The sequence below is a fragment of the Cryptomeria japonica genome, chromosome 6 (assembly GCF_030272615.1).
Source record: "Cryptomeria japonica chromosome 6, Sugi_1.0, whole genome shotgun sequence".
Taxonomy (NCBI): domain Eukaryota; kingdom Viridiplantae; phylum Streptophyta; class Pinopsida; order Cupressales; family Cupressaceae; genus Cryptomeria; species Cryptomeria japonica.
This window is the reverse complement of record NC_081410.1, coordinates 529,857,267-529,884,670: the sequence shown is the minus strand read 5'-3', so window position 1 is coordinate 529,884,670 and position 27,404 is coordinate 529,857,267. Positions and strand designations below refer to the sequence as shown.

Here is a 27,404-nt window from a genome sequence, read left to right as displayed (position 1 = left end):
GTCCTCTATTGCTTAGTTGGTAGAGCTGGTTGTTGATGTTTATAACCAGTAAGGATGTCTAACAAAATAGGTCCGGAGAATTTCTGATGGCTTCCAGATATGCGGATTCATGTGTCATGGTTTGGATGATTTGTTTATATGGTTTGTGCAATGCTCCAGTTCATTTTTCATGTGATAATTTTATTGGCACGTGGAGTTGGGATGTTCTATGTTCTGTGTTGTCTGTTAGTCTAGTTTTTGGCTAATTGTGATATTGTATCCTACTTGGATCATATTCTTTTGGTTTGATTTTACTTTGGAGGATGAGTATGGTTAATTCTTTGGGTCTCACCATGGCGTGTGTAGATCCATATTGTACAATTTGCATTGGAGATCTGTTTCTTGGCTGACTATCTAATGCGTTTTAATGCTTATCTACACATTTCATTTGATGTTGACCTTGGAAGATGTATTAACGTGTGTGGTTCATCAGAATCATTTGGAAGAGATGTGATATGATATTTTTGGATCCTCTTTATCTCTTGGGATGGACCACAATGGTTGTTATTGGTCTAGGTGGCCAAATTTATGTAATGATTATTTTGTCTATGACCAACATTTAACTAGGGTTTTGATGATTATCCTGTATATAAAGGAGTGTGGATTATGAGTGAAGGTGTGGAATATGTGTGAATTAATGTGAAGTAGATGGAAGTGATTTTCAAGCAAATTCAGTATTGGAGATGTGCAAAAGATTGTTGTGTGATAGTGTTTAGAGACTCTGTTTGAAGTCAAATGAGTTTTCCATGATATTGATCACTTTACACATTGGTTCAAGGACAATTTCATGATTATTCCTTTCCCCGTTGGAAGACAAGTGAGTCTCTTCCAAAATCTCTCTGTATCTTGTCCTAAAATAGTGTGTTTCAACTTTGCAAATCATTTGTATCTTTCCCTAAGGTTGTGCACCTTAGTTTCACAAGTCCTCTAAAGAGTAGTAGGTTCCAAAGGCAACATTGTAACAAATTATATTTATATTATGAGTCTAATTCTCATTGTGGTTTTTCCTTGCTTGGGTTTTCCACATAAATTTGGTGTTCATGTGTTTGTTGTACTTCATGCTTTCATGATTTACTTTTTTTGTTATTATATTCTTGTGGCTTAAAGTTTGAAGATCAAGAATTAAGTACTTTTGAGGTCCGGACTAATTCACCCCCTCTCAATTCCGTGGTGTGTTCAACAAGTGGTATTAGAGTCAGGTTCCTCTTAAGAAGCTTAACCGATTAAGGAAGGTTTGGGATGGCATAAAACTTCACATTCAAGGCTCCAAAGTTTGATGGCACAAATTATGCTTATTGAAGAGAAATGATGGAATACCATTTGGCTACTATTCAAGATGAGATTTGGAAAGCATTAAGAATGGTTATATTGCTCCACAAAATGGTCCTACAAATCCAGATGAAATCAAAGCATATGAGAGTAATGCAAATGATAGTGTTGCAATTGCCACTTGCTTGAATGATGCAGTGTTCAACAAAGTCACAGAGGCTAAGTTAGCTAAAGAAATTTAGGATAAGTTGAAGAGTGTATTTGAAGGTGATGAGAAGACAAATCAAGCTGATATTACAAATCTAAAGCACAAGTTTGAGAATGTGATGATGTTTGATGATGAAAACATTAAAGGTTATATTCATCAAGTGAATGAAATTGTAAATGCTCTTAGAAGTGTTGGTGGATCAGTAGAAGAGAGTGAAGTTGTAAGAAAGATAATGGAAAAATTACCCAAAAAGATATAAATCAAAGAAGTATGCCATTAAGGAAAGCCATGACATGAATAAGTATGCTATGGATTAGCTCCTTGGTTCACTTGTTGCCTTTGAGATTGCTGAATTATATGACATCAAAAATGAAAGGAAGGAAGTTACATTCAAAGCCACAAAGAAGCTTGAAGAAGATCCAAAAGAGAATGAAGATATGGATGAGATTGAAGCAAACTTTGCAAGAATATTTAGGAGAGGAGTTGGGAAGTACAAAGGTAAGTTACCCTTAAAATGTTTTAATTGTGGAAAAATAGGACATTATGCTTCTAGATGTATGCATAGAGAAGATGATAGTGAAGGACCTAATGATGATAACAAAGGAAAAGATAACTATAGAGTAAATGATAAGGATGGTAGAAGAGATGATAGAGACAAGAAGAAAAGGAATTTTTGTTCAATAAAGGTCTACTCATCTGAAGAAAAAGATGATAATGACTGACATGAAGAATCCTTGTTCCTGGCTTTAGAAGAGAAGAATGGTGGATGATCCAGAAGTTCTGAAGATAAGGAATCTATAAAGACTACTCTACATGCTAAAGTGGAACCAAAGGCATGTATCATTGACTCCAAATGTTAAAACCACATGACCAGTGATAGAGACAAGTTTATTAGCCTTGAGAAATATGACGGTGGATCATTTAAGTTTGCAAGAGAGGGAGATGCACCTATTTATGAAAAAGGAAGCATCTCTATTGATGGTAAGCACAAGACTAATGATGTATATTATGTAAAAGGTCTGATACATAACCTATTGAGTGTGAGTCAGATGCATAGCAAAGGCTATAAGGTTATATTTTAGGGGTCTGGATGTGAAATTAGAAAAGGAAGCTCTGAAAGATTGGTTGGAGAAGGTACAAGGACTAATGACAATGTTTACTATATAAGGGATAACAGTGGAAGTAGTTGAATTTGTTAACACAAAGAAATGAATGTTGGTTGTGGCACAAAAGAATGAGAAATATCAATTTTGATAATACGGTGAAGAGTAGTTTTAAGCACATTGTGAGAGATTTACCTAGGATTATCAAACCTGTTGATGATATGTGTAGGGAATGTTAGTTGGGAAAGAAAACAAAGAGAAAATTCATAAACAAGGAGTATGCCACCTCGTATCCTTTAGAGTTAATTCATACAAATCTGTGTGGACCGATAAGGATAAGAGGACTAAGAGGAGAAAGGTATTTTATGTTACTTATTGATGATCACTCTAGAATGACTTGTGTTACTTTATTAAGAGAAAATTCCGAAGCATTGGATAGGTTTAAAGTATTCAAGATAATGGTTGAGAATAAAATAGATGGTAGAATCAAATGTTTAAGGTATGATAAAGGAGTAGAGTTTACATTAGATGAATTCATCAATTTTTGTGAAGAACGTGGTATTAGGAGGCAATTTTATGCTTTGAGGACCCCTCAACAAAATGGTATGGTTAAAAGGAAAAATAAAATATTATTGAAATGGCCATAACCATGTTGAAGGATGCCATCTTGCCTAATGTATATTGGAAAGAAGTTGTACATACTAAAGTTTATCTACTTAACATGGTATAGATCAGAGTAAATCATATAAAGACACCTTATAAAATTTGAAATGATAGACCTCCTATAGTTAAGTACTTAAGAATATCTGGAAGCAAGTGTTACATAAAGAGAGATGAAGATGATCTAGGCAAGTTTGATGCAAGGGTAGCTACAGGAATTTTTCTAAGATACTCTACAAATAGAAAGGCTTATTGGTGCTACAACAAGAGGCTGAAGAAGATCATGGAAACTGAAAATGTAAAAGTTTCTAAAGAATGGAACCAAATTGATGTAGCATCTGAACCTGAGTTTGGGATATAAATTATGCTAGTTGTTGAAGAAAAGAAAGCTGATTCGGAAGTGGTAGAGACTAATATAGAAGAAGAAGAACTCAAACAAGCTCCTAAGACACCAACAAGGTATGTGTAGAAGAATCACCTAGAAGATTAGATCATTGGAGACAAGAGCAAGGGTGTTTAGATAAGAAGAAGACTTGCATAACTCAGTAAATAAGAAAATTATTGCTTCCTATCCTAAGTTGAGCCAAGGACCTAGATATGAAATCCTATTTCTAAGGTAGTAGTGAAAACAACATTACAGTTAAATCAATATAGACAACATAGATATATCATAATTAAACAACATTAGCATGACACAACAAAAAATAAATGTTATCTAATCCATCATCTAAATTATATTTATGCACTACATAAACATGTAACACTTATCTAGATTACATTGAGATTGATTATATAATATTGAGATAATTATAAAATTAAGCCATATAGAAAACAATAACTATAAATAATAATATCTAATCTAGAAATATAAACAAGTCTATAATTAATAATTCATTAAATCACCATCAAGCAATTAATAAACTACTACTCTAAACATGATATCAATACTGACATAGTACGTCTATAATCTTATATGGTATCCTATCCATGAGTGTCATAAAAAATATCTATCAAAATAAAGTGTGATCATGTGGGGGAGAAGTGGACCTCATGTCACAAAACCATTGACCCCAACATTCACTTTTGATATTATATTTTCTTATATATATATATATTTTTCAATGTGCAATCCATACACATAATATCTAACTAATTTTCCAATGTACAACTTTAAAAGTGGAACCAAATAAATATTCAATGTGACTTAGCATAACTCGTAAGGTACACCATAAATAACTGTTTATTTTACATAATTAATTTTTTTTCTTGTGTAAGATGCACAACACCCTTTTTTCTAACATATATGCATATGTACACACATATTTAAGTATTTGATATATATATATATATATATATATATATATTTAATATTAAATTAATATTTTATATATTTATATACAAATTAAATAACCATTTCAAATCACATATAGTAATTATTTTTTATTTATTTCCATTTATTTTAAATAATTTATTACAAAGGGACTCTTAAGACATGGCGTCTCAACCATAACTCATACATCACCATATGAAATGCATCATAGTCTAAAGGAGGCATGTGCCATTGGAAATGCTTCCTAACTTTAAGAGCATTATTTTGTAACTTGCTATATTTTTTTAGGCCTGTGTCATAGAGTACGTCCTTCAATAATGGAATGTCAATAGTTGAAACAATAAGAGAGAATGATTTCCAATTGAGAATATCATTAAATGGAAGATCATAATGATCTGCAAATATAATTGGCACACATCCATAATATAGAGAATCTCCAATCCTTGCCGTGTTCACTTCATATCCTTTTGCATGAAGACAAAACTTACTTTTTAACATAGCTTCAGAGTATGGAGTAGGGAGCCTTCCAAAATGGACAGAAATCTCAGAGTCATCTTTCCACACTTTTAAGATTTTAGCACGAATAGGAGAGTTTATCTCTCCAGCAAAGAAAGCCAACGTACTTCTACAAAATAAAGACCACAACAAAAATACATATTAGTATTATAACTATGAGTAAAAAATTACTTTGAAGATTCGTATTTAGATTCTTCATTTAAAATCCACAAGAAAAAAAACAATCTCATTCACATCATGCAATGGTGTTTTTGACAAGAAATAAATATGGGAATATCAAATTAAAAGAACAATGTAGTATCAATGGTGATTTATTATCACTCTAGTCACATATAAGTTTTATGTAGATTTATGTACATATGATAGTGGTATCAAATTTAATCTTTAGGGACTATTTTAATAAAAAACGTAATTTAAAATATCTATATTAAATATTTTTTAAAAATATGATGGGAAGCAGATAAAACATTATAAATATATTGAGAATGAACAATTAAGAGTAATACATGATTATTTTATAAATAATAAGTTAAAAAATTTATGTTTAAGAGTTTAAAAAGAAAGATCATAAATTTGATTTTAGTTATTGATAGAACTTTAATTACATTTAATATGACAACTGATTCCAAATAAAATCCACCATAATATGTTGATATATAGTAACAAAGAAACCTTATAATAGTATTGATCAATTGCATCATCACTCTCATCTTAATTTAAGCTTGGTTCAATTTAATGGTAATTGATAAGTATATGTAATGCATCTAAAGATTGACCCTTCATCTTTTAGAAGAGATTATTGAAAAAAATTTAAATAAAAAAGTATTAAACATGATGATATAATTTTTTTCCTTCAATATTTTCTTTTTATAATATTAAAGACTCTTATTTAAATCAATAATTTAAATATGAAAAATTAAAGTTTTTCATGTATATATAATATATAAAGTCAAAATAACTTTTTTAATGTTTTTGATATTAGTAAGCAACAAAAGAGTGCTGGTCTTGTATACTAACTTTCAGACACCATGAATAGTAATAACACATTAGCATAATCTCTCTAATGTTACAAAAAGGGTTGAAATGGATTTGAAAAGAAAAGAAACAATTAATAATTTTTCATAGAATATATACTTACCAAATTCATTGTTGATGTGCGCATTAATATATACAAGTAGATCAAACTTTGATTGGAAATACAATAAAATGGTAGTTATAAGGTTTGGAAGGATATCAATCTAATCAACAATAATATATCTATATTTTATGTAATAAAAATGAAAAGTAACTAGTCAAGTATAACTAAATCTAACTATTTTTTAATATTCTAATAGTTAGACTCATAAATTCCTAAATTCAAAATGAGTAGATATAAAGAATCACGCATAATATAAATAAGTTTTATTATAATAATTAATAAGACCTCAAAGAAAGAATAGAGATCACTATGAAATTTAATAGAATTTAGATGTTATTTGACAATATGATGGAATTAAAGTATTGGTGATATGATCCTAAATCAGTGCATTTAAATATGTAATGGAGTAATTGAATTGTGTGTAAACAAAATAAAAAATTAGATTTGAACAAATATTTTTAATAAAAGATTATATGTGGAATATAAAAGATTAATTAAGTGGGATGTGTTAACATGTTAGACTCTAATAAAATGGATCTAGTAAGAAAACTAGTAACTAATTATACCTTATGATTAGAGGAAAGGACAAAATAGGTGTACAACATAGCTATGTACACAAGGAAATATATGAAAAATTTCAAGCAAATAGTCTAGTGAAATCACTAGTGGATTTTTTTATAAGAAAAGTTAAATAATGAATATTTGAGATTAAACTAGAAAGTGGTTTTCAATCATTGAAGACTACTATTCGAGTTTTCACATGTATATAAAATAATTATTATAGTATGCAAAATTATCTATGTTTGAAGATGTGATTATAGAAAGATATTTTTTTTGGTATTATTCTCTTGATTTTTTATGATCATAGATTTTGTAAAGAGAAGAGAATATATGTTCATTTTAAGATTTAAAATAGGAAAGACAAGCATACAAACATTAGAAAAGATAAAAATTAAACGTAATTATGAATATAATATGGAAGTGGTCGACTACTATTTTAATATGAAATTCAAATTATAAATAATTTATTGATAAAATTAAGATTACTCTAGTTTGAAAAAAAAATTATTACATGACATTAAAGAAAGTTAAAAAAAACTGTTATTCTTGATTCTCACGATTCAAATAAAAAAGGATATTTCCTTGCTTCTTGTTGAAAGACATGAGAAAATGAAGGATAAATCATGAGAGAAATTGAAAAATAATTTAGCGAGTATGATAAGAGCATAAAAATATGGGAAATAAGGAAGATAAAATAATTAAATAAGAAGAGATCAAAGGATTTAAAGAAAATAGATGAGAATAGGAAGGCAAAACAAATATTTAAAAGAGGGTTTGATATATTATAGAAAATTTAAAGAAAAAAGAAAATGAGTAAATAATGATGAGTAGGAGAAAAGAGATGTAAGAAATAAAAAGCATGAAATATTAATAAAAATATAATATAGTTACAAATATTGATTAAAAAATAAATTTACTTTTAATGTAGAAGATACTTAAGAGCTTAATTAGATACTATAAAATAAGATTCATTAATAAATTAATGTATTTTTTAAAGATTGATAAAGAAGAAGGAGAGGAAGGAGTTAATGAATTAACATATATGGGACCAATAGAATAATTGGAAAAATAATAAATACCTTTAAATTTCTTGTATTTAAGTACTTGTTATAGATGATAAAGAACAATAAATATAGAAAAAAGTGTATAAAATGAGGGAGAGATCATGTTGGATTATATATAATTAGAAAACAAAGTAGAAGAATGTGTATATAAAGATTAAAGAAGAGACAATGTAGGAAGTTATAGTTGATGAGAATGGGAAGTAGGCATCAAATTTAATCTATTCTATCATGTCTTATACAAGATGTATCTTTCCTGAAACCAGACGTTCTAATCATGTCTGATACAGGATATATCGGTCTTGAAAGCAAACGCTTTGATCATCTTTGTCTTATACATGAGGTGTCATTCCTGAAACCAGACTGAATCTTGATCTTATCAATCTAACCAATCAAGCTTTATCAATAATCAAGAACCACATCACCATGATTGTAGAACTCACATTTTCATCAAACGTAGTTGCAGAAATCAAATTATTTCTAATCGGGATAACAATTTCGCAAAATATTCGCAAAAATCCAAAGGTCAATTATCTCAATTGATCTCTCGAGGGGGCATCATCATACCAAAATCTATCAATCAATAGTTGGGGCATCCTATCGAATCAATATCATCATCAAAATGAGACAATTCTTTGAATCAATGCGTCATCACACCTCGCTTCAAAGAGGGGCAAAATGTATACACCTAAAAATGGTCTGAAGATAATTAATTAAATAAGCAATTATTTAATTAATCCTCCTTCCTAATTTAATTGAATTCATTAGCAATTTGATTAAATTCTCCCTTTCATCTACTTATTAATAAATCTAAGGATTTATTTAATAGGTTCATTTCAATAGTTCCCTTTGATTAATTAATTCAAATTAATTAATCCCTACCCATTTAAATTCATTTCTTCTAATCTTCTAATTAATTAAAACAAATAAATTTATGAATTGTTGAAAGTTAATAAGTCTTTTCCTATTATTTGAATTTTTAAATTCAAATTCCCCACATGCCTCCTAACTTCTAACCACCTAACCCATTCCATCTAACCCTGGGTTTAAGTAAACCTATCTTAGCTTGCATAGCCTAACCTCCTTATCCTAACCTCCTATGGTGTGGATACTCTCCCCTTGCGACACATGGCATTCTTAGGCCACATGTCCCCTCTCTTGGAAACTCCTTGACACTTGTCACCATAGAGATGACAAATGTCCCCCTTCCTCCAAACTCCTCCAATTTCACCATTGATATCTTCAAACTCAATCTTGACAGTTGATTCCTGCCACCTCACCCCTGGCCTTGGAAATCCAATAAATATCCCCCATTTTGGAGCAATAATGATCCCATCTCATTTGCATTTTAGACATTGTTACTGTAGGCCTAATATCTCTTAGCATATCATTTGAGCATTGTTATTATAGGCCATTGCATCTTAGATCTAGCTTAATTTGATCATTTTCTAGCATAATTGTTGAATCATGTAACTTAATCATTCTCCTTTCTATCTTAATTGCATCATTATCATTTCAAATCCTCCATCTAGGTGTAGTCAAGTCACTAGAATTTGCTTATCCAGATCTGAGAGCAAATCCACACTCCTCTTAGGAGGCGATAGATCGCTTTGCCATGGTTTTATCTTTCTTTGTTTTAAATTTGCTAACCATGATTGTAATGATCTATTGAGTGTTTGTGTTGTAGTTGCAGGTATCACACTTCACAGGCACGACAAAAATTATACACCTAGCTTGTAAATTCACATTATATGTTGGGATCACTTTGGTGTATGTCTTCTCTAGTGTGTTTTAAGTTTATTTAAACCTTTGTCTTAGCCTTTTTCCACCATGATGCTATGGTCTAACCTTTTTATCTAATTCTCTCATTGAAAGATCTATTGCTTGTATAATAAAAGTTCTTATTTGGAGATTCTATTGTAATCATCCCGACATTGATGTGCTTAGAAGATGCGTGTTTTAAAAAAAAAAATTAAGGGGGCTAGTTGAGATGGATCCTTTATTGAATATTATTTTCTTGTTTTAATTTACAAACCCAGATGATGGATTAAGGATTCTTTTGGAATTTTATTGGTTTCTTGGTTAGAATGACATTTTTTTGAAAAAATGGTCTCCTAGTTTTAATCCTATGAAAGATAACATCATCAAGTTTTTGGCTTGGGTTAGATTATCAAGGATTATATTAGAATACTAGGATGAAAAGATAATTATGTGAATTTGCAATACTTTTGGGCAATACCTTGTGGTGGATGCCATCATGAAATTTAGGAAACACTTGTTATTTTCAAGATTTTGTGCTCTTGTAGAGGATGAAAGGGTGCTATGTTCATGAATTAAATTATCAAAGTTAAGTAATTATGTGAAAAACATTGAATTTTAAAACTCTTCAATTACATTCCATTGTTTCCTTGAATTGGGTCATGTTAATATTGTTTACTTGAGCAACAAGAAATACTATTCCATTTGAAAAATAAAGGAACAAGTGCTTGTTATTGATGATGTTTGCAAGACCACCATTGAGGATGCATGAAAGGAAGTATGGGAGAGACCCTAAAAACTATAGAGAAATGACAGAGACCTCTTTTCGGTTCAAAGTGGGCATCAAGGTTGGGAGTTGGGATTACTTGTGGGCCTTTATATCCTCCCAATTCTTTTAGAAGAAGGAGATTTGACAAAAGAATTTTAACATCAAGGAAAAGATGGTTGAGGTTAATCAAATATATTCCAAACAATATGGCTTCAAACCACCTTGAAATTTGGTTTGGTTTTTTGTTAGGTATTGTATTGCTCCTTTGCTAGCTGATTTTTATTGTTATGTCCTTATTATATCGTTGGTTTCTCATAGTTTCCATTTGTTGTCTTATCTTTTTTCTTGTACAAGGATCCGGGCCTTTTCAAAATCCCATTTTACCTTAGCAAACAAATATTTGATTCCTCAACTAGTGTATTATTACCTAATTAATCAACATAATTCTAGAAACTCCAATTTTAGCAAGGAATTCCATTGGCATATTAATTTTGTGGGATAATTAATATAGAAAGAAGATAGATTCAAATCGATTGAAGGTGTTCAATTATTTATCAAGAAAACCCTATATTTCATTTTAAAATACTAAAACAATTAATATAAAATTAAATAAATTTAAATTTTGATTTTGATTTTTTCAAACATTGAATAAAGATGATTATTTCATCTTTATTAAATAAAATAGTTATACAAAATCTCTTCCTTTGAATATAAGGAGTGTGTCATATATGTATTCTAATGAACAAAGATTCAATTTTTTTATTGAACCATTACTAATGAGTTTTAAGAGTCTCAATATCTACTCCAAGTATGGAAAATAAGTATCATGCTTTCCGAAAGTAAACAAAAAAATCCTAAAAAAGAATGATAATTGAACCATTGTATTGAAAAACACCATTGCCCTAAAATACTATCTAGATTGCCTTTAAATGCCAACAAAACAATGCTTTTATCTTTGCTACCTTCATATGAATCCAAGGACGCATCTATCCTGGCTCCAAAACGGCAATACGGATTGACTAACACGCGTGTTAGTCACGCATTTTACACTGTTGATTTCACAATAAACAGTTGCAATTGACTAACACGCGTGTTAGTCACACATTTTACACCGTTGATTTCGCAATAAACGGTTGCGATTGACTAACACGCGTGTTAGTCACACATTTTACACCGTTGATTTCGCAATAAACAGTTGCGATTGACTAACACGTCGCTATCACGCTATACAAAAGATCTGTTTTGAAACCAGAATAGCTTCGACCTGAATCCAACTAAGTCAAGGAAGCCTTGCTCTATCCTAAGGAATACAGTCAATGAAATGTATCTTAATACAGTTTAAATGTCAATAATCTTCAATAACCAGCTTCTTCTTTATAGGAAATGTGCTTCCAAAACCAAACAGCTCTCATAAACCATAAAAGAATGTACCACCTGCCATTAGAGATTTAAAAGCTAACTCCAGTTCATACTATTATATAAACATGTCTGTTGAAAACGTGTATAAGTTATTTCTAATTAATATAAACTTGTTCTCATTATACTCCAATTGATTCCCGTGTCTCTGCTCTAATTCCAAAATATGTTTATTGATTTGTTTTTGTTCTCTCAGTTGAACTATTATCTATCCCCCACTTGAATCATGTTTCACCCACGTGTATTGATTCTCCATTAAATTGGTTCACAGTGTGCAACTTGGAATAAGAAAAGCATTGTAAATTGGCCTATACCAGTACTTATGGAATATGGGAATCTTGGGACTTGATAACTACATTTCTATCGAATAATCTATGCAGAATTAACTGTCTTATAATGCATGGGAATCTTGGGACTTGATAACTAGATATCAATAGAATAATCTTTGCAGAATTAAGTGTATTATAATGCATGTTACTCACCATGAATAGTTAAAAAACTGAAAAAGGAAAGAATAGAAAGACAGAAATTCTTAGAATGAGGAATACCTTTTGGTAGAAGAAAGTCCCATGGAATCCCCTTGTCTGGGCCAGATTTGTGGTATTGATGTATCCTTGTGTGCAACATAGCTTGAAACAAAGTAGCTTGAAGAACACACTACTTGAATTGCATTAAGCTTTACTTGAACTACTTTCTCCATTGCTGTCCTGCCCACTGAATGACAAGCCACATAGAAATGATCAGCACCATTTGTTCTGTTCCAATATGGATAACTTTGGCTGATTTTATCAATATATGCCTTGATGAAATCTTGAATTCCCCCAACACTGACTCTTTTATCATTCCTCATTGTGGCAATGGAGAATGGCAAATAGAAAAGATCAGCTTCTGTGGGATCATTTGTGAGATAATGACTTTGCATGAGAGCCTTCTTAAAGTAGCTTTCACTGGCATAATTCCCACCAGGCTCAGTCTTCTCTGGTAGAAATATATTTGCAAAGGTATCATTTTCTTCATGTGGGTATGCATAGATTTTGAATTTCTTCATCATCTCTTTATAATCATCAAGGAAGATTTCTTTGTTGTGGAATATATCCTCAATTTCTGCCTCATTCTCCTTAGTTTCTCCCTCATTCTTCTTAATTTCTGCTTCATTCTCCTTAATTTCTCCCTCATTCTTCTTAATTTCTGCTTCATTCTCCTTACTTTCTCCCTCATTCTGCTCCCCTAAATTAGGAAGCCATGTTTTGTTATCAAATATATGCTCATTTTCTACCTTGTTCTCCTCACCTGCATTAGAATGCCATGTTGCATTTATCAATGCAGTTGTTTTGAGATAAAATCAGAATCAGAATCATTAAGAAGACCTAAAACATATTAAACAAGCAAGCAGATTCATAAAGACTTTTCTAATCAGAATCAGAGTAAATTCTCTAAGATATAGAGCTGTAGGAAGAACTGTATTCCAGGGCAGTAACCAGAATACCCAAGTCAGCAAATCCAATTCACTATTGAAACCATGAATACCCACTTCATCAAACTCATTCAAATGTTCATCAAATCAAATCAGATGCAGATAAGATTACTTGACATACAAATTATTATAAGCTATCTATCATCATGATAATAGATCACAGAATATGATCCGAAATGCTAGTTAATATAAACAAACACACAATCCAAATAATATACAAATCTAAAAGATAAAAAATTACAATAACACATACCATGTTCCTTTTGCCTCCCAAAATTCAGATGATCATTTGGCTTTGCATTTAACTTTGCCTGCTTGCTCCTAGGTGGCAGAGTTTCTATTGGACTTGGTTTATGTTGGATCTCTAAGGAGTCCCCATTAATTCTGCTCTGAATTGAGGTCACAACAATCCACATCACTGTAAAACAAGTGCATGCCATTACAAGAGACATAACTGCATAATGCCTAGACGACATATAGTGTTTGGAATGAGTGGTTGAAGCCATTGAATTCGCGCTGTGTCTGAGAAAATCAACGATCAATTATCATGGTCTAACATTGCCCGTAGTATAGTTTATCTCCAATTGTTTAGTTTCATTGTAATAATCAGAGTATAAAACCGTAGATCTGGATATGTTTGGCAGTGAACTGTTAAGTTTAAAGTAATAATTATTCTATGAAAATGCATCAGAACGCAGGGTGGACGTTGCCTAAAAACAAAATTAGGTGACAAGGCAAGCATCACAAAGTCCAAATGGCCGCCATTCTTGTCTTGACTTGCAAGTCCATAGTGATGAAATATGATTTATATCCTTTCAATTATTTCAAGGATTGTTTTGTCATCGTTGTCTACCTTGTGTGGTGTATGACCAATTCTAGTTTTCTTAAAAAAAAATTTGTTATATAGTACATTGTTACACACTGATATTGATTTAAAGATATTATATTAAACTTATTAGTACATTTATCTTTTTTAAATTATTTAAAATATGTTTTTATATTTTTTTAAGTCTTGATAAAAAATAAACATTTTAAAAAATATCTATGTATTTATGTATATATGTACATATGTAATTTTATTTTATTTTCTATGGTGGAAGGCTAATTCTAGAGAGGTAGATTAGTTGTGGTGAGACCGATCGTCATATAGAATATAAGGCCTAGTGGTGAATTAGTGGCGATCTCAGTGGTGCAACATCTAACTAGAGAAAACATATTTTTTAAGCCTTGATTAAATATAAACACTTTAAAAAATATGTATATATATATGTACGTGTAATTTTATTTTATTTTCTATGGTGGATGGCGAATTTTAGGGAGGTAGATTAGTTGTGGTGAGATCGATCATCATATAGAATATAGGGCCTAGTGGTGAATTAGTGTTGATCTCAGTGGTGCAACATCTAACTAGAGAGGAGATTATGACTCCATAGTGAATAATTATATTCACTATTAATTACTTGTTCCTATTCACTATAAAGCGATGGTGATGGTGATGGAATAGAGGGAGAGGGCACCCTATCTAATCTATGTTGATTGATAAGATCAATCAAGAATCCTATATATAGATAGGTGGTCTCCTCAAATCTCCGCCTTTACGCGTGGAGTTGGGAGTAATGTATGTATGTATTCTTATATTGACTTAAAAGCTTATAGTCATTTAATGATGATTTATGCCCCTTGAATTATTATTTAGTCATTGTTGTCTAGCTTGTGTGGTGTATGACCAATTACCACTTTGTAGAAAGAAATGGAATTGATGTTATAGAGTAGATTGTTACAAAATGGTATTAATTTAGTCTTATAAAAATGTTTAATTATTTTTGAAAAAGAGAGAACTATTAAAACATATGATAGCCAATTTTTTTTTATAATTTATTATGATAGTTTGATTGTTCAAATACAATACAATAGCTATTCCATTCATTATATATTGAATGTTAGATATATATGTTACCTAAAAATAAAATTAGGTGACAAGATAAACATCAAATTTTCAAATGGCCATCATTTTTATTAAATTATTTAAAATGTAGTCTTAAATAAAAATAAACACTCCAAAGAAATATCTTTACATATCTGTATGTATTTATTTAATTTAATTTTATATGCAAAAGAATTATACATTTATACACATGTATGTGTACATGTACACACACACACATACAAACTGTATGTTTTTGTTAACACGCTCATGTCATTACATTCCATCCCTTGTATCTCTTGACATACTAAAATATTTTTAGAAAAGAAAAAGTTATTAAAATATAGATTTTGTAAGATTGTTTAATTTAAATTTGTTAATGATTAATTTTTCAATGATAATTATTATAATTTAATTGTTCAAATACAATACAATAGCTATTTCAATTATTATATATAAAAATGCATTTAGAATTTTGTTATCTAACAACAAAATCAGGTGACAAGACAAATGGTCCTCATTCATATCTTGACTTACAAACTTATAGTCATTAAATGATGATTTATGCCCCTTGAATTAGTATTTTGTAATTTTTGTCTAACTTGTGTGGTGTATATGACAAACTATCACTTTGTAGAAAGAAATGGAATTTGATGTTATAGAGTAGATTGTTACAAAATGATATTAATTTAGAGATATTATATAAAAATGTTTAAATATTTTTGAAAAAAAGAGAACTATTAAAATATGCGATAGTTAAATTTTTTTATTATTCATTTTTTTATAATTAATTATGATGATTTAATTTAATTATTTCATTCATTATATATATTGAATGTTAAAACCTAAAGTTTTTTTTAACTTGAAACAACATAACTTGAAATAAAGTAGCTTGAATAACATACTACTTGAATTGCATTAACCTTCACTTGCACTGCTTTCTCCATTGCTGTCCTGCCCACTGAATGACAAGCCACATAGAAATGGTTAGCATCATTTGTTTTGTTCCAAAATGGACAATTTTGGCTGATTTTATCAATATATGCCTCGATGAAATCTTGAATTCCCTCAACATTAACTCTTTTATCATGTCTCATTATTGCAATGGAGAATGGTAAATAGAAAAGATCAACTTCTGTGGGATCATTTGTGATATAATGACTTTGCATGAGAACCTTCTTAAATTATCTCTCACTGGCATAATTTCCACCAGGCTCTGTCTTCTCTAGTAAAAATATATTTGCAAAGGCATATTTGAATTTCTTCTTCATCTTTTTATAATCCTCAAGGAAGATTGCTTTTTTGTGGAATATATCCTCAATTTCTACCTCATTCTCTTGAATTTCTCTCTTATTCTCCTCACCTGTATTAGGATGCCATGTTTTGTTATGGAATATTTGCTCATTATCTACCTTATTATCCTCACCTGCATTAGAATAGCATGATTTATTTATCAATACAAAAGTTTTGAGATAAAATCTAGAAGAAAGGAGATCTATAACAAATTAAAACAAACAAGCAGGTTATTTAAGAAGTCTCTAATTAGAATTAGAGTAAATTATCTAATATATTATAAAAAATTGAATGCTTTGTAATTTGTTACGGTATATTTGGCTCGAGAGGAATCGTAAGATTTTTCAGGATGTTAAATTAGATGTAATGCAATTGTGAGTGAAAATTGTTTGCTTTATTGGGAAGACTATATCAGCTAAGTGTGATCTATCTGCTACAGTGGATCCTACTGATGTGGGTATTTTTCGAAGGTGGCATTTTTCTGCTAAGGAATTGGTACTTCTACTAGGACAAGATGCCGACCAGCTAGATAGGGTATGAGTAAGATTGATTGTGTAGATTCCTCCTCCTCAAGGAGTTTTGAAAATAAATATTAATGGCTCTTCTAAGGGAATATTGTTCATTCTGGTACTGGCGTTGTTGGTAGAGATAGTTCTAGTGGTGTTCAATTTCTCTTCTTCATTTACAAAGGGCTTCATATAAATAATTTCATGGAGGCTCTTGCCATCTTGTATGCTATGGAGAGAAGTTGTGCACTTGTCTTGCAAAGGATTATTTGTGAATCTAATTCACAAGTGGTGGTGAACATGTTAAATGAGCAACACTTGTATGAAGCTAATTGGCATTTATCTGTGGTTATTAGACAAATTCTAAGGTTGAGTATATCTTTAGAATCTGCAACCTTTTCTCACATTCCTTGAGAGTGAAATAGAATAGTAGATTTCTAGGTCAAATGAGCTTCTAAACATATGTAAGATTGACATGTTGTGAATAAGACTGATTTGACCTTTCTTACTTTGTAATGCTCTTTTGTGATTATTAAATATTTACCTTTTTTTTGACCTAGAAATCTGATGTAGAGGCAAAGGGGAAAAGTTGCAAACTTTCAGTTAAATAAATGTTTAGGACCCAAACCCCACACTCCTAAGGTGATTCAAGTGCATCAAATGCCTCCAATAGACTCCAAACCGGTCTTCCACTAAGCCAAATGGATCCTCTGCCCCTAAACTAATATAAATACTCCCAACAACATGTATCTCAGGTTCTCAAGACATCAAGTCTACATTTGTTAAGACAAGTCAAGTTTTAGCCTCCAACTAGTCCTAGGCTCCTACTAGCCCCACAAACACTGTTTTAGGTTATTTTCTCCCCAAATTTGCAAATCACCAGACAAATAAATCACATATCTGAATGCCCTTTTCAGCCAATAATAACATGCCCAAACCTCTAGTATTGATTCTTTGGACCAACAATCCCAAAACCTCACTATCCTCTGTACCCGGTAGGGTAATTAGATTCTACATATGCCCTGGTATGGTTCAATTGAGAAATCTACATATGCCCTCTGACTAACCATTACATTCAACTCTTGGCTTACCCAAGTGGCATTGTAAGGGTTAGGATGAATAAATGTTTTCTAAGCCAATTTAGAAACCATATCAGATGAAATTAAATTATCATGTGCTCTAGAATCTATAATCAATCTACACACTTTCCCATGACTTGTTGCTGCATTTTACGTTTCCTGGCCATGAGGAAATCTCCTTCCAGCACTGGACTTACTTTCAATGGTTCATTTGCTTCTTTCTTTTCCTCTTCTTGTATTAGGTTGACTCTTCGATCCCTGCCTCTGTCTGATTGTTCCCACTCATGACATTTAAAAGAAGGATGCCCCACTTCATTAGAATTGAAGCATCTACCTGTGAAAGTGTCTCTACCTGCCCCAAATCTTCCACCTCCTCTGTATCCTCCTCTAGAATCAGAGGTTGTCTCTTTTCTTTTCTCATTGCTTTGTCCTTATTCCCAATTTATTCTACCACCTCTTCCTCTTACACCTCTCCCAACATTCCCTTGTCTTTCCGACTTCCTCTTCAACTTCTCTTCGATTCTAATGGCCAGTTGAAAACATTCTCCCAACATCCTAGGCATCTGCAATCCTATTTCATCTTGAAGGTTGAATATCAACCCATTCAAGTACCTTGCTATCTTCTCTTCTTCATTCTCTAGACCCCCTTTGATACAAATCTTATGAAATTTCTCAGTATAGGACATCACATCCATGTCCTTTTGCCTCAAATTCGGCCTCATCTTCTTCACATGAATTGTATAATCAGATGGGAAAAACTGATCCTTAATTAAACCCTTCATTCTAGTCCATGTTGTGATCTTTTCCAACCCTCTAGCCATCCTGTCATTCTGTATATCAGACCAACATGCCAAAGCTATACCTCTCAACTTAGTTTTGGCAAACTTCACTTTCTTTTCTTCCTCCATTTCCTCAAATTTAAAATAGTTGTCTAAGGCATCTAACCAACCTAAGATTTCTTCACTTTCCATCTTCCCTTGGTAAATAGGTAGGTCAATGTTACTCTTACCTCCACCTTGGTCTGCCTTTAGCAATCTCACCAATCTCTTCTCTTCAGGATCTTCTTCACCCCTTCTAGGCTCTTCATGCCTTTCCCCTTCATCGTGTGCTCCCACTTCTTCATTCATCTCCTCTCTTCTAGGTTCTCCCTTCTCTTTCTCTAAGGCTTCAATCCTTGCTAGTAGTTGTAATCTCTCTCTCCTTTGTTGTCTATCCTCTCTTTCCCTTGCTGCTTCCAACTCCCTCTTTTCCCTCTTCTCTCTTTCTAGGGCTTCTCTCAACTCCTCTATCTCCCTAGCCATTTGATTCTTAGGTGCCATCTTATCAAAACTTTCCCTCAAAGATCTACTCATTTCTCTGATACCAATATGATGCAGAGGCAAAGGGGAAAAGTTGCAAACTTTCAGTTAAATAAATGTTTAGGACCCAAACCCCACACTCCTAAGGTAATTCAAGTGCATCAAATGCCTCCAATAGACTCCAAACTAGTCTTCCACTAAGCCAAGTGGATCCTCTTCCCCTACACCAATATAAATAATCCCAACAACATCTTAGGTTCTCAAGACATCAAGTCTACATTTGTTAAGACAAGTCAAGTTTTAGCCTCCAACTAGGCCTAAGCTCCTACTAGCCCTACAAGCACTGTTTTAGGTGATTTTCTCCCCAAAGTTGAAAATCACCAGACAAATAAATCACATATCTGAATACCCTTTTTGGCCAACAATAACATGCCTAAACCTCAAGTATTGATGCTTTGGACCAACAGTCCCAAAACCTCACTATCCTCTGTACCCGGTAGGCTAATTAGGCCTCTTTTGCGAAGGAAGTACATCCTAAACTCAACCCTAGCAAACACCCTTCTGTACCATCTTTTTTAATGATCCCAAACTAAGGATTTTCTAGGTTTTATGACCAGGTAAGGCTTCTGTATGCCCTAACTCCAAAACCCTCACTAAAACACCCTTAAACTTAGGGCTTGCCCAAAAACTCATCCCAAACACCACTTCGAGAATCAAATGAGGGATGATTCACCATGTAATCAACCTATACTCACTATGTCAAACACAAAAATAGCCTTTCCTTAAGGTCGATCTGCTACTGCTATTACCGTGGCATCAAAATCATGCAATTTCAGTCAACTCTTCACGGTGTACACCCAACATACTCACCTTCCTGTCATTAAATTATCAGGAGTGTATGATACATGTTAGGAGATGATCCAAACCATAGGTATCAGGGTCCTACATATGTGGCTGGGTCATTGTGTCAATGGAAATCAACAAAGTAGTGAATTAATGACTGCAGACTTAGGAAGGAACAATGCAATGTGTGTTCCCAAATTTTATTAAACCCTCAACAGATTGAAAACATGAAAAGAGACACAGATACTATCCACATCTCATTACCAAGTCAATAGAAAACTACCTTAATGCAAAGAAAACAACAGATTTGCAGGAAAATTAATGAGTTTTATTGCTATTATGTTGTAGTCCGTACAATCTGCACTTTCTTGTGTTCTCACCTCTTTCTCTTCTCGTACAAATACTTCTCAGGCTTTAAGTAAACCTCCTACAACTGCCCCAACCGATCCTTGGAGTTAGTTGTCATTACAAATGCTTAACAAGCCGGTTTTGTTATTTCCCACCAAGATGGCACTAGCCGTTGGCATTCAAACATTTGAATTAAAAACTCCTATTAAACACCCTATTTGGACTTCTACCCCAAACTAATGACTCTTAAGGGATTACAATGCTTTATTCAAGAGGTCTAAACACTCTTAAGACCATGCCCAACCCTATAACCCTTAAATCCCATATTTGGTCTTATGGTCCTATTAGGCCCATCAGGACAATTAACCATTACATTAGGATCATTACATTGAAATGCCATAATTGGCTTTAAAACATAAAAAATGAGTCTATTAGACCCATACATCTCCTTTTCATGCCTCCATGGTGTCCTCCAAGTTGTCTTCATGCCAGGTGCAAATCCTTCCTTCAAATCAAAATCTCTAACATAACTTGACTGTTTTGTAATTGGGTCCAGATCCTTCCCTTAATCAAAACACGAAAGTAAAATTATGTTTTAGGGCAGTGACCAGGATACCCAAATGAGAAGATCCCAGTTACTAGTGAAATCATGAATACCCACTTCATGAAACTTAGTCAAATGTTATCAAATCAGATGCAGAGAAGATTGTTTGACATCCAAATTATATACAAATCTAAAAGATAGAATTTCAAAATAACACATACCATGTTCATATTTCTTCCCATGACTCAAATGATCATTTTCCTTTGCCTTCTTGCTACTGGGTTGTAGAGTTTGTTTTGTACTAAGCTTATATTGGATCACCAAGGAGTCTCCTTACTTCTGCTCTAAACTTAGGTTAGAAAATCCACCAGTGTCAGAAAATCGTCTCAGAAATTCAACGATCAATTATCAAGATCTAAGATTGCCCTTAGGATTGTTTATCTCCAATTGTTTATTTTATTATAATAATGATAGCATATTTGTTGAGGAGGCTCCATTTAGGACTGTTGCACAAGGGGGATTCCATAGTTCTGGAAATGCTTGCTTGTGAACTGTTAAGTTCTGATTAACAATTGTTTTATTAAAAAATATATCAAATGCTGGATGGACGTTGCCTAAAAACTAAAGTATGTGACAGGGCAAGCATCAAAAATTCCAAATGGCTGCCATTATTGCCTTTATTTGTAGGACTGTAGTGATGAATTGATCCTTTCAATTATTATTTGTCATTGTTGTCTACCTTCTGTGGTGTATGACCGATTCTAGTTGTTGATTGTTTAGAAGGAAAATTAATTGATGTTATATGGTAGATTGTTTAAAGATATCATAATAATAAATTTACCTTTTTGGAAGATATATTTCAAGTTCGAGTCTGCAAGCATATTAGTCTTCCGTTATCATGTGGAATGTTTGACTTGGAGTTATGAACTAATGTGGTCACAAAATGAGGTCACAAATGAGGAACAACATGAACCAATGAGATCATAAAATGAGGTCACAAACGAGAAACATCATCCTTAAGTATTTTGTTAGGTCACAAACAAGGAACAACATGAACCAATGTGATCATAAAATGAGGTCACAAACGAGGAACATCATCCCTAAGTATTTTGTGATGTCACAAACAAGGAACAACATGAAAAAATGTGATCATAAAATGAGGTCACAAATGAGGAACATTCCCTAAGTATAGCCTTCTGGCACCTTTTTGAATGCTTGACTTGGAGCTATGAACTAGTGAGGTAGAGGGTACCATATGGAATGATTGACTTGGAGTTATGAGTTAGTGAGGTCACAAATCATCCCCAAGTATGGCTCTCTAGGACCTCATCCCCAAGTATGGCTCTCTAGGACCTCATCCCCAAATAACAATGTTGAAGCTCAAACTCAAATCACAATAGCTCAACAAAATTTTGAACCTTGGTGGTCACAACAATGACTCCACCACTTAACCAACACACTATGAGATGACCCAATTTAAAAACTATTTTCTTTATTTATATTTATTTGATTTTCATTTGAAAAGTTATTTTTATTGATCTAACTAAGAAATATTTTACAATTATTTTATTTTACTTTAGAATTGTTTAAGAGTCATTTTCTTTGTATTTATAAATAGTTTTTATGATTATTTAATAATAGTTTATTTTGTTAAAAAAAATATGTTAGTTATTTAATAGTTTTTGTTAACACATTCATATCATGACATTCCATCCCTTTCTTACATCTCTTGACATAATTAAATAATATTTTATTTATTATATATAAAGATGCATTTAGAATGATGTTATCTAATAGTAAAATTAGGTGATTTTTTTTCAAATGGTCCCATTCTTATCTTGACTTAGGAGGTTATAGTCACAAAATGATGCTTTATAACCCTTTTATTATTATTTATTCATAGTTGTATGACTTAGGAGGTTATAGTCACAAAATGATGCTTTATAACCCTTTTATTATTATTTATTCATAGTTGTCTAGCTTGTGTGGTATATGACCAATCCTAACTTTCTAGAAGGAAAACGAAAAATGAATTGATGTTATATAATAAATTGTGATGTGAAATGACATTAATTTATATCATATTAGAGTTTACAAATACTTTTGGACAAGAGAAACTATTAAAATATAAGTTTTGTATAATTATTTAAGCTAAATTTAAATTTGCAATTGATTTTGTTACGAATGATTATGATGTTTTGATTTTTCAAATACAATACAATAGTTGTTTCACTCTTTATATATAAATGCATTTAGAATGTTAGGTGTATGCTACCTAAAATAAAATTAGGTGAAGTGAAAATATCAAAAAATTCAAATGGCCACCATTCTTGTCTTAACTAGTGAGATTATAGTAATGAAATGATGATTTATACCCCTTTAATTATTATTTTCATTCTTGTCTAGATCATTGGGTGTATGATCAATTCTAACTTTTTGGAAGGAAAGTCAATTAATGTTTTTAAATAGATTTTTTTAAGAATGATATTAATTAAGAGATATCATATGAAAATATAAAATATATTGGATATATGTTATTTAAAAATAAAATTAGGTAACAAAGGAAACATAATGCAGTGTTGCAAATTGTACTTCTTTAATTATGGGGTCTAACTTCACACTCTCTTAGCACTCACTTTAATACTTCTCATCTCTCTAAGCTAAGACCTTTATTGTATTAAATTTAATATTTAATTCAATATTATGAGTCATATTTCACTTTAGTACATCAACACTTTATTATTTGGGCCCTTATTTTAAGGCGTGCTCTTTATCTTATTTTATTTTATGCTTATATGGGTCCTATGCCATTTCAAAGTTCAATGCACCTTTTCCAACACTTAAGCATTATAAATCTTAATATAAATCATATTTTTGGTATCAAAGCCCTATTATCTCACGACCCTAAAAATTTGGCCCTATTTTGTTGGGACAATGGCATCACAAGCATTATTGTCTGACACTTTTTGGTTAAACTTTTGGGAGGATAATATGTCGTCTTTTCCATTTTCATAACTATCTCCAATGTGCAAATATGATAATTCTAAGCTGGCCAAAATGTGTTTTTACTATGAAATCCCTATATAAGCCATCCATCCTAATTCATTTCATCATCACATTCTTACATTACAACATTCTTACATCATCCTTACATTTACTAGTTTCATTCAAGAGAAGATATTTAAAGTTCAAGGAGGAACAAGTGTTATAAGAGATCATCAGGGTGATCTTATCGCTGCCTACACTGGAAGCTTGAGGAACCATACTATCAACCAAGCTGAGGGAATGGTCCTTTTATGGGGAATGAAGTTCGCCATTACTATAGGTATCAGACAACTTGAAATTGAAGGTGATTCAAAAATAATTGTGGAGGATGCTAGTGGAAGAAGTGCGGTGGGTTGGAAAGTGGAAGCGATATTGAGGGATGCCAGAATACTCTTAGCTAACCTTGACAGTTTCACTATCTGCCATATTTACAAAGAAGGGAATACGACTACTGACTCCATGGCTACTTTCGACATGTTGCAAGAAGGCTTATGGTGTTGGAGGAATGTTGATCCGCTGCCAGTGACCACCAAGGAGATCCTTGAGAGAGAAAGATTAAGTGCTAAAAATGTTTTTTCCTCCTTTGCTTTACCTCTTAACCATTTGTAATCTGATAATGATTATAAATTATTAAATTTTGAATTTGAAGTCAGAGCCTGCCAATTGCGGGGTGGATATGCCACATGGTGGCATATGGCCTACTCATTATTCCCAAAAATAAATCAAGGGTCGGGGTTGCATAATGATTTTATTTCTTTGTAGAGTACCAATATTGGGAAAGGTAGTATTTTTTTAATCATCCGAACGAATGACATTGGTGGTGATAAAGGCAACAACTTGCCTCACCTAAGCAACACTGGGCAGATTGATGGTTCACACGAGTGGAATAGATCTCGAGCTTGGGAGATTTGTTTAAACATGACTTGCATTAATCATGAAGATTATTGCACTGCCTTATTTCGGAATTTGTTGGGTCTATTTCTGAACTCTTCTTTGGCTCTTGAGGGGCTCCGTATATCCATTTCCCTGCTTCTCACTACTATCATTAAGATGGAGGAAGTGGATATGGGGGGTGACAGATTGAGACTTGAACCAGATAAAACAGATGTTTTCAAAGCCAAGCTGGCGGTTTGGTTTGTGTGCACGGAAGGAGGGATAGATAAATTCATGGAGAATATGAAAGGAAATGATGAGAGACTGTCTAAACAGTTTGTGGCTTCCTGGGCAGATAGAAGGGTCACTATGGGTGGCATTTCATTTGAAGTGAATGAGGATGTTATAGCTTAGGCGATAGGCCTTTCCATGGAGGGTCGAAAATGGAAAAAAGCAGAGCCGTATCTCGGACACCACTAGTTTGAATCAATTCTTCTGCGATGGTGAGAACCCTGTGAAGCAAGTTGGTAGATTCAATCATGAGGAACTTTTGCCGCCGTGGGATGAGGTGTGCTACATCATTATGAAATATTTTACCTTGAAGGGTGGTATGGGGTTTTCTACTACTACCACCTCCCTTTTCTCAATCATCTTAGGAATAGGGATCTTATTTCTATTCCATTTTTTCTACTACATTCTATGGTTGCTAATGTGAAAGATGTTGCTGAAGAAAAGAAGAAGAATAAGGATTATACTATTCTCCATCAAGGCCTTATCCTTTTCTTGTATAATTTCCACCTATCTCTTTGCCCTCCCCACATGATTTATATTCAAAATGTGCCTGAAAGTCAGTCCCCACCCATGGCCACTACTAATCCTGAAAAAAACCCTACTCTTTTTCTTGAACCTGGCTCCTCCAGCAAGAAAGCAAATAACGTGCCTGCCACTCAGAGGAATCTAAACCCTTTGAGCCCAAGAAGGTGAAGATTCAACAAATTGAATTTGATGTGGAGATCACCGATGAAGCTAACACCCCCCGTCGCTCTGTGAGACTGACATCCAAACCTCCTGAAAGAGATAAATCCTTAAAGGACCCCTCCTCATCTGATGACATGGGTGATTCTAAGAATGCGGGTGATGATACCAACTCCTCAGGAAAAGTGGCCCTATCCCACTCCACCTCAGCCCCTCATCCTGAAAGCTCTACCCATGTCTTTGAAAGCCCTAACAACTTTGTGAACCTGACTGTTGACCCCAATTCTTGGGCCAATTCTCCGTCCCCTACTCTTAGGATCGAGAAAATGGTAACTGTGGAGGAAGCTAGCAGTATCAAGGAGGAAGTGGACGACAAGCTGCTGGAATTGGAAAAGAAAGTGGACGCCCTGAATGAGAAAATGCAGGAAATTGTCAGCAAAGCGAAATTAACTAAAAAAAGGCTTCATGAGGTAACCATGTTCACACTAAAAGTCATGCACAGCTCTGCGACCACCCTTTTTCTTTTGCAGGAGAACACCCAGAAAGGAAAACAGAAGGAGGAAGAGGACTACAAAGACCTCTTTAAATTTCTCACCAAAGAATGGGCTAGGAGGCTCTTGCCCAAGATCAGTCATGGCAAAAAGAAATAAGGATGTTTTCTACTTGGTGGTTTTTTAATTTTTTGGATGGCCTCTGTGGTCTTAGTGTTTTTAGTTATGAAAATAATTATAATCTTTGCTGGTTAATCTCATACTTGGTTACCTTTAGCCCTGCCTGACATATCTTACTGTTTACTATGACTTTGTTAAACATTGTTAATATGGTTAGTATGTTTAAGGTTTTTGATACAGGAAAGTTTTAGGAGGCTGTTTTTTGTTGTTTTGCCATTTTTTTGCTAACAATTGTTCTTTTGCTGTTAATGTGATTATAACTGGGTTAGCCCCCTAGTTTTGGCTACTTTTAATATAAAAAATAATCTACATAAAGAAATCTTCAGTTATGTTTTCAATTATGATTTTATGATAATTTATCATGTTATTGCATCAAAACATGGAAGACTTATCCTAAGAGCATTGTGTCATCAATTGAAGATATAATTTAATTTCAATTAAGCATTTCAATTTAGATTTATATTCAAGTTCAACTACAAGCTTTCATTAGAGTCCAAAGACAAGATTTAGTGCTCAAGACCCAGAGACAAAGGACCTCTCCAAATTTCATCAGGAATCCTCTAGATAAGGGCATTTATGGTGCTATTGTCTTGGACAAGGGCGCTTGGAGTGCCACTATCTTCCTAGTTCAAGTTCAAGTTCAAGTTTGACAGGAAGCAGGCATAGGGTCTCAAGGTTTCAAATCTAGTTCGGTGCTAAAATA

At 32.6% G+C, this 27,404-nt stretch overlaps 1 protein-coding gene across 2 annotated transcripts; it reads right to left on the bottom strand.

Moving 5' to 3' along the window:
- Positions 1–4,704: 4,704 nt before the first annotated feature.
- On the bottom strand, positions 4,705–13,959 carry LOC131067986 (probable glycosyltransferase At5g03795). Of its 2 annotated transcripts, none has more exons than XM_058003169.1 (3): positions 13,556–13,959; positions 12,377–13,118; positions 4,705–5,234 (listed from the first exon to the last, which is right to left on the bottom strand). In XM_058003169.1, the coding sequence occupies exons 1-3, from the start codon at positions 13,806–13,808 to the stop codon at positions 4,751–4,753; spliced, it is 1,479 nt and encodes a 492-aa protein (XP_057859152.1). In that variant the 5' UTR covers positions 13,809–13,959; the 3' UTR covers positions 4,705–4,750. The 2 variants fall into 2 exon arrangements, with proteins under 2 accessions (XP_057859152.1, XP_057859153.1); XM_058003170.1 differs by having other exon boundaries at positions 4,705–5,231.
- Between the last annotated feature and the right edge of the window lie 13,445 nt (positions 13,960–27,404).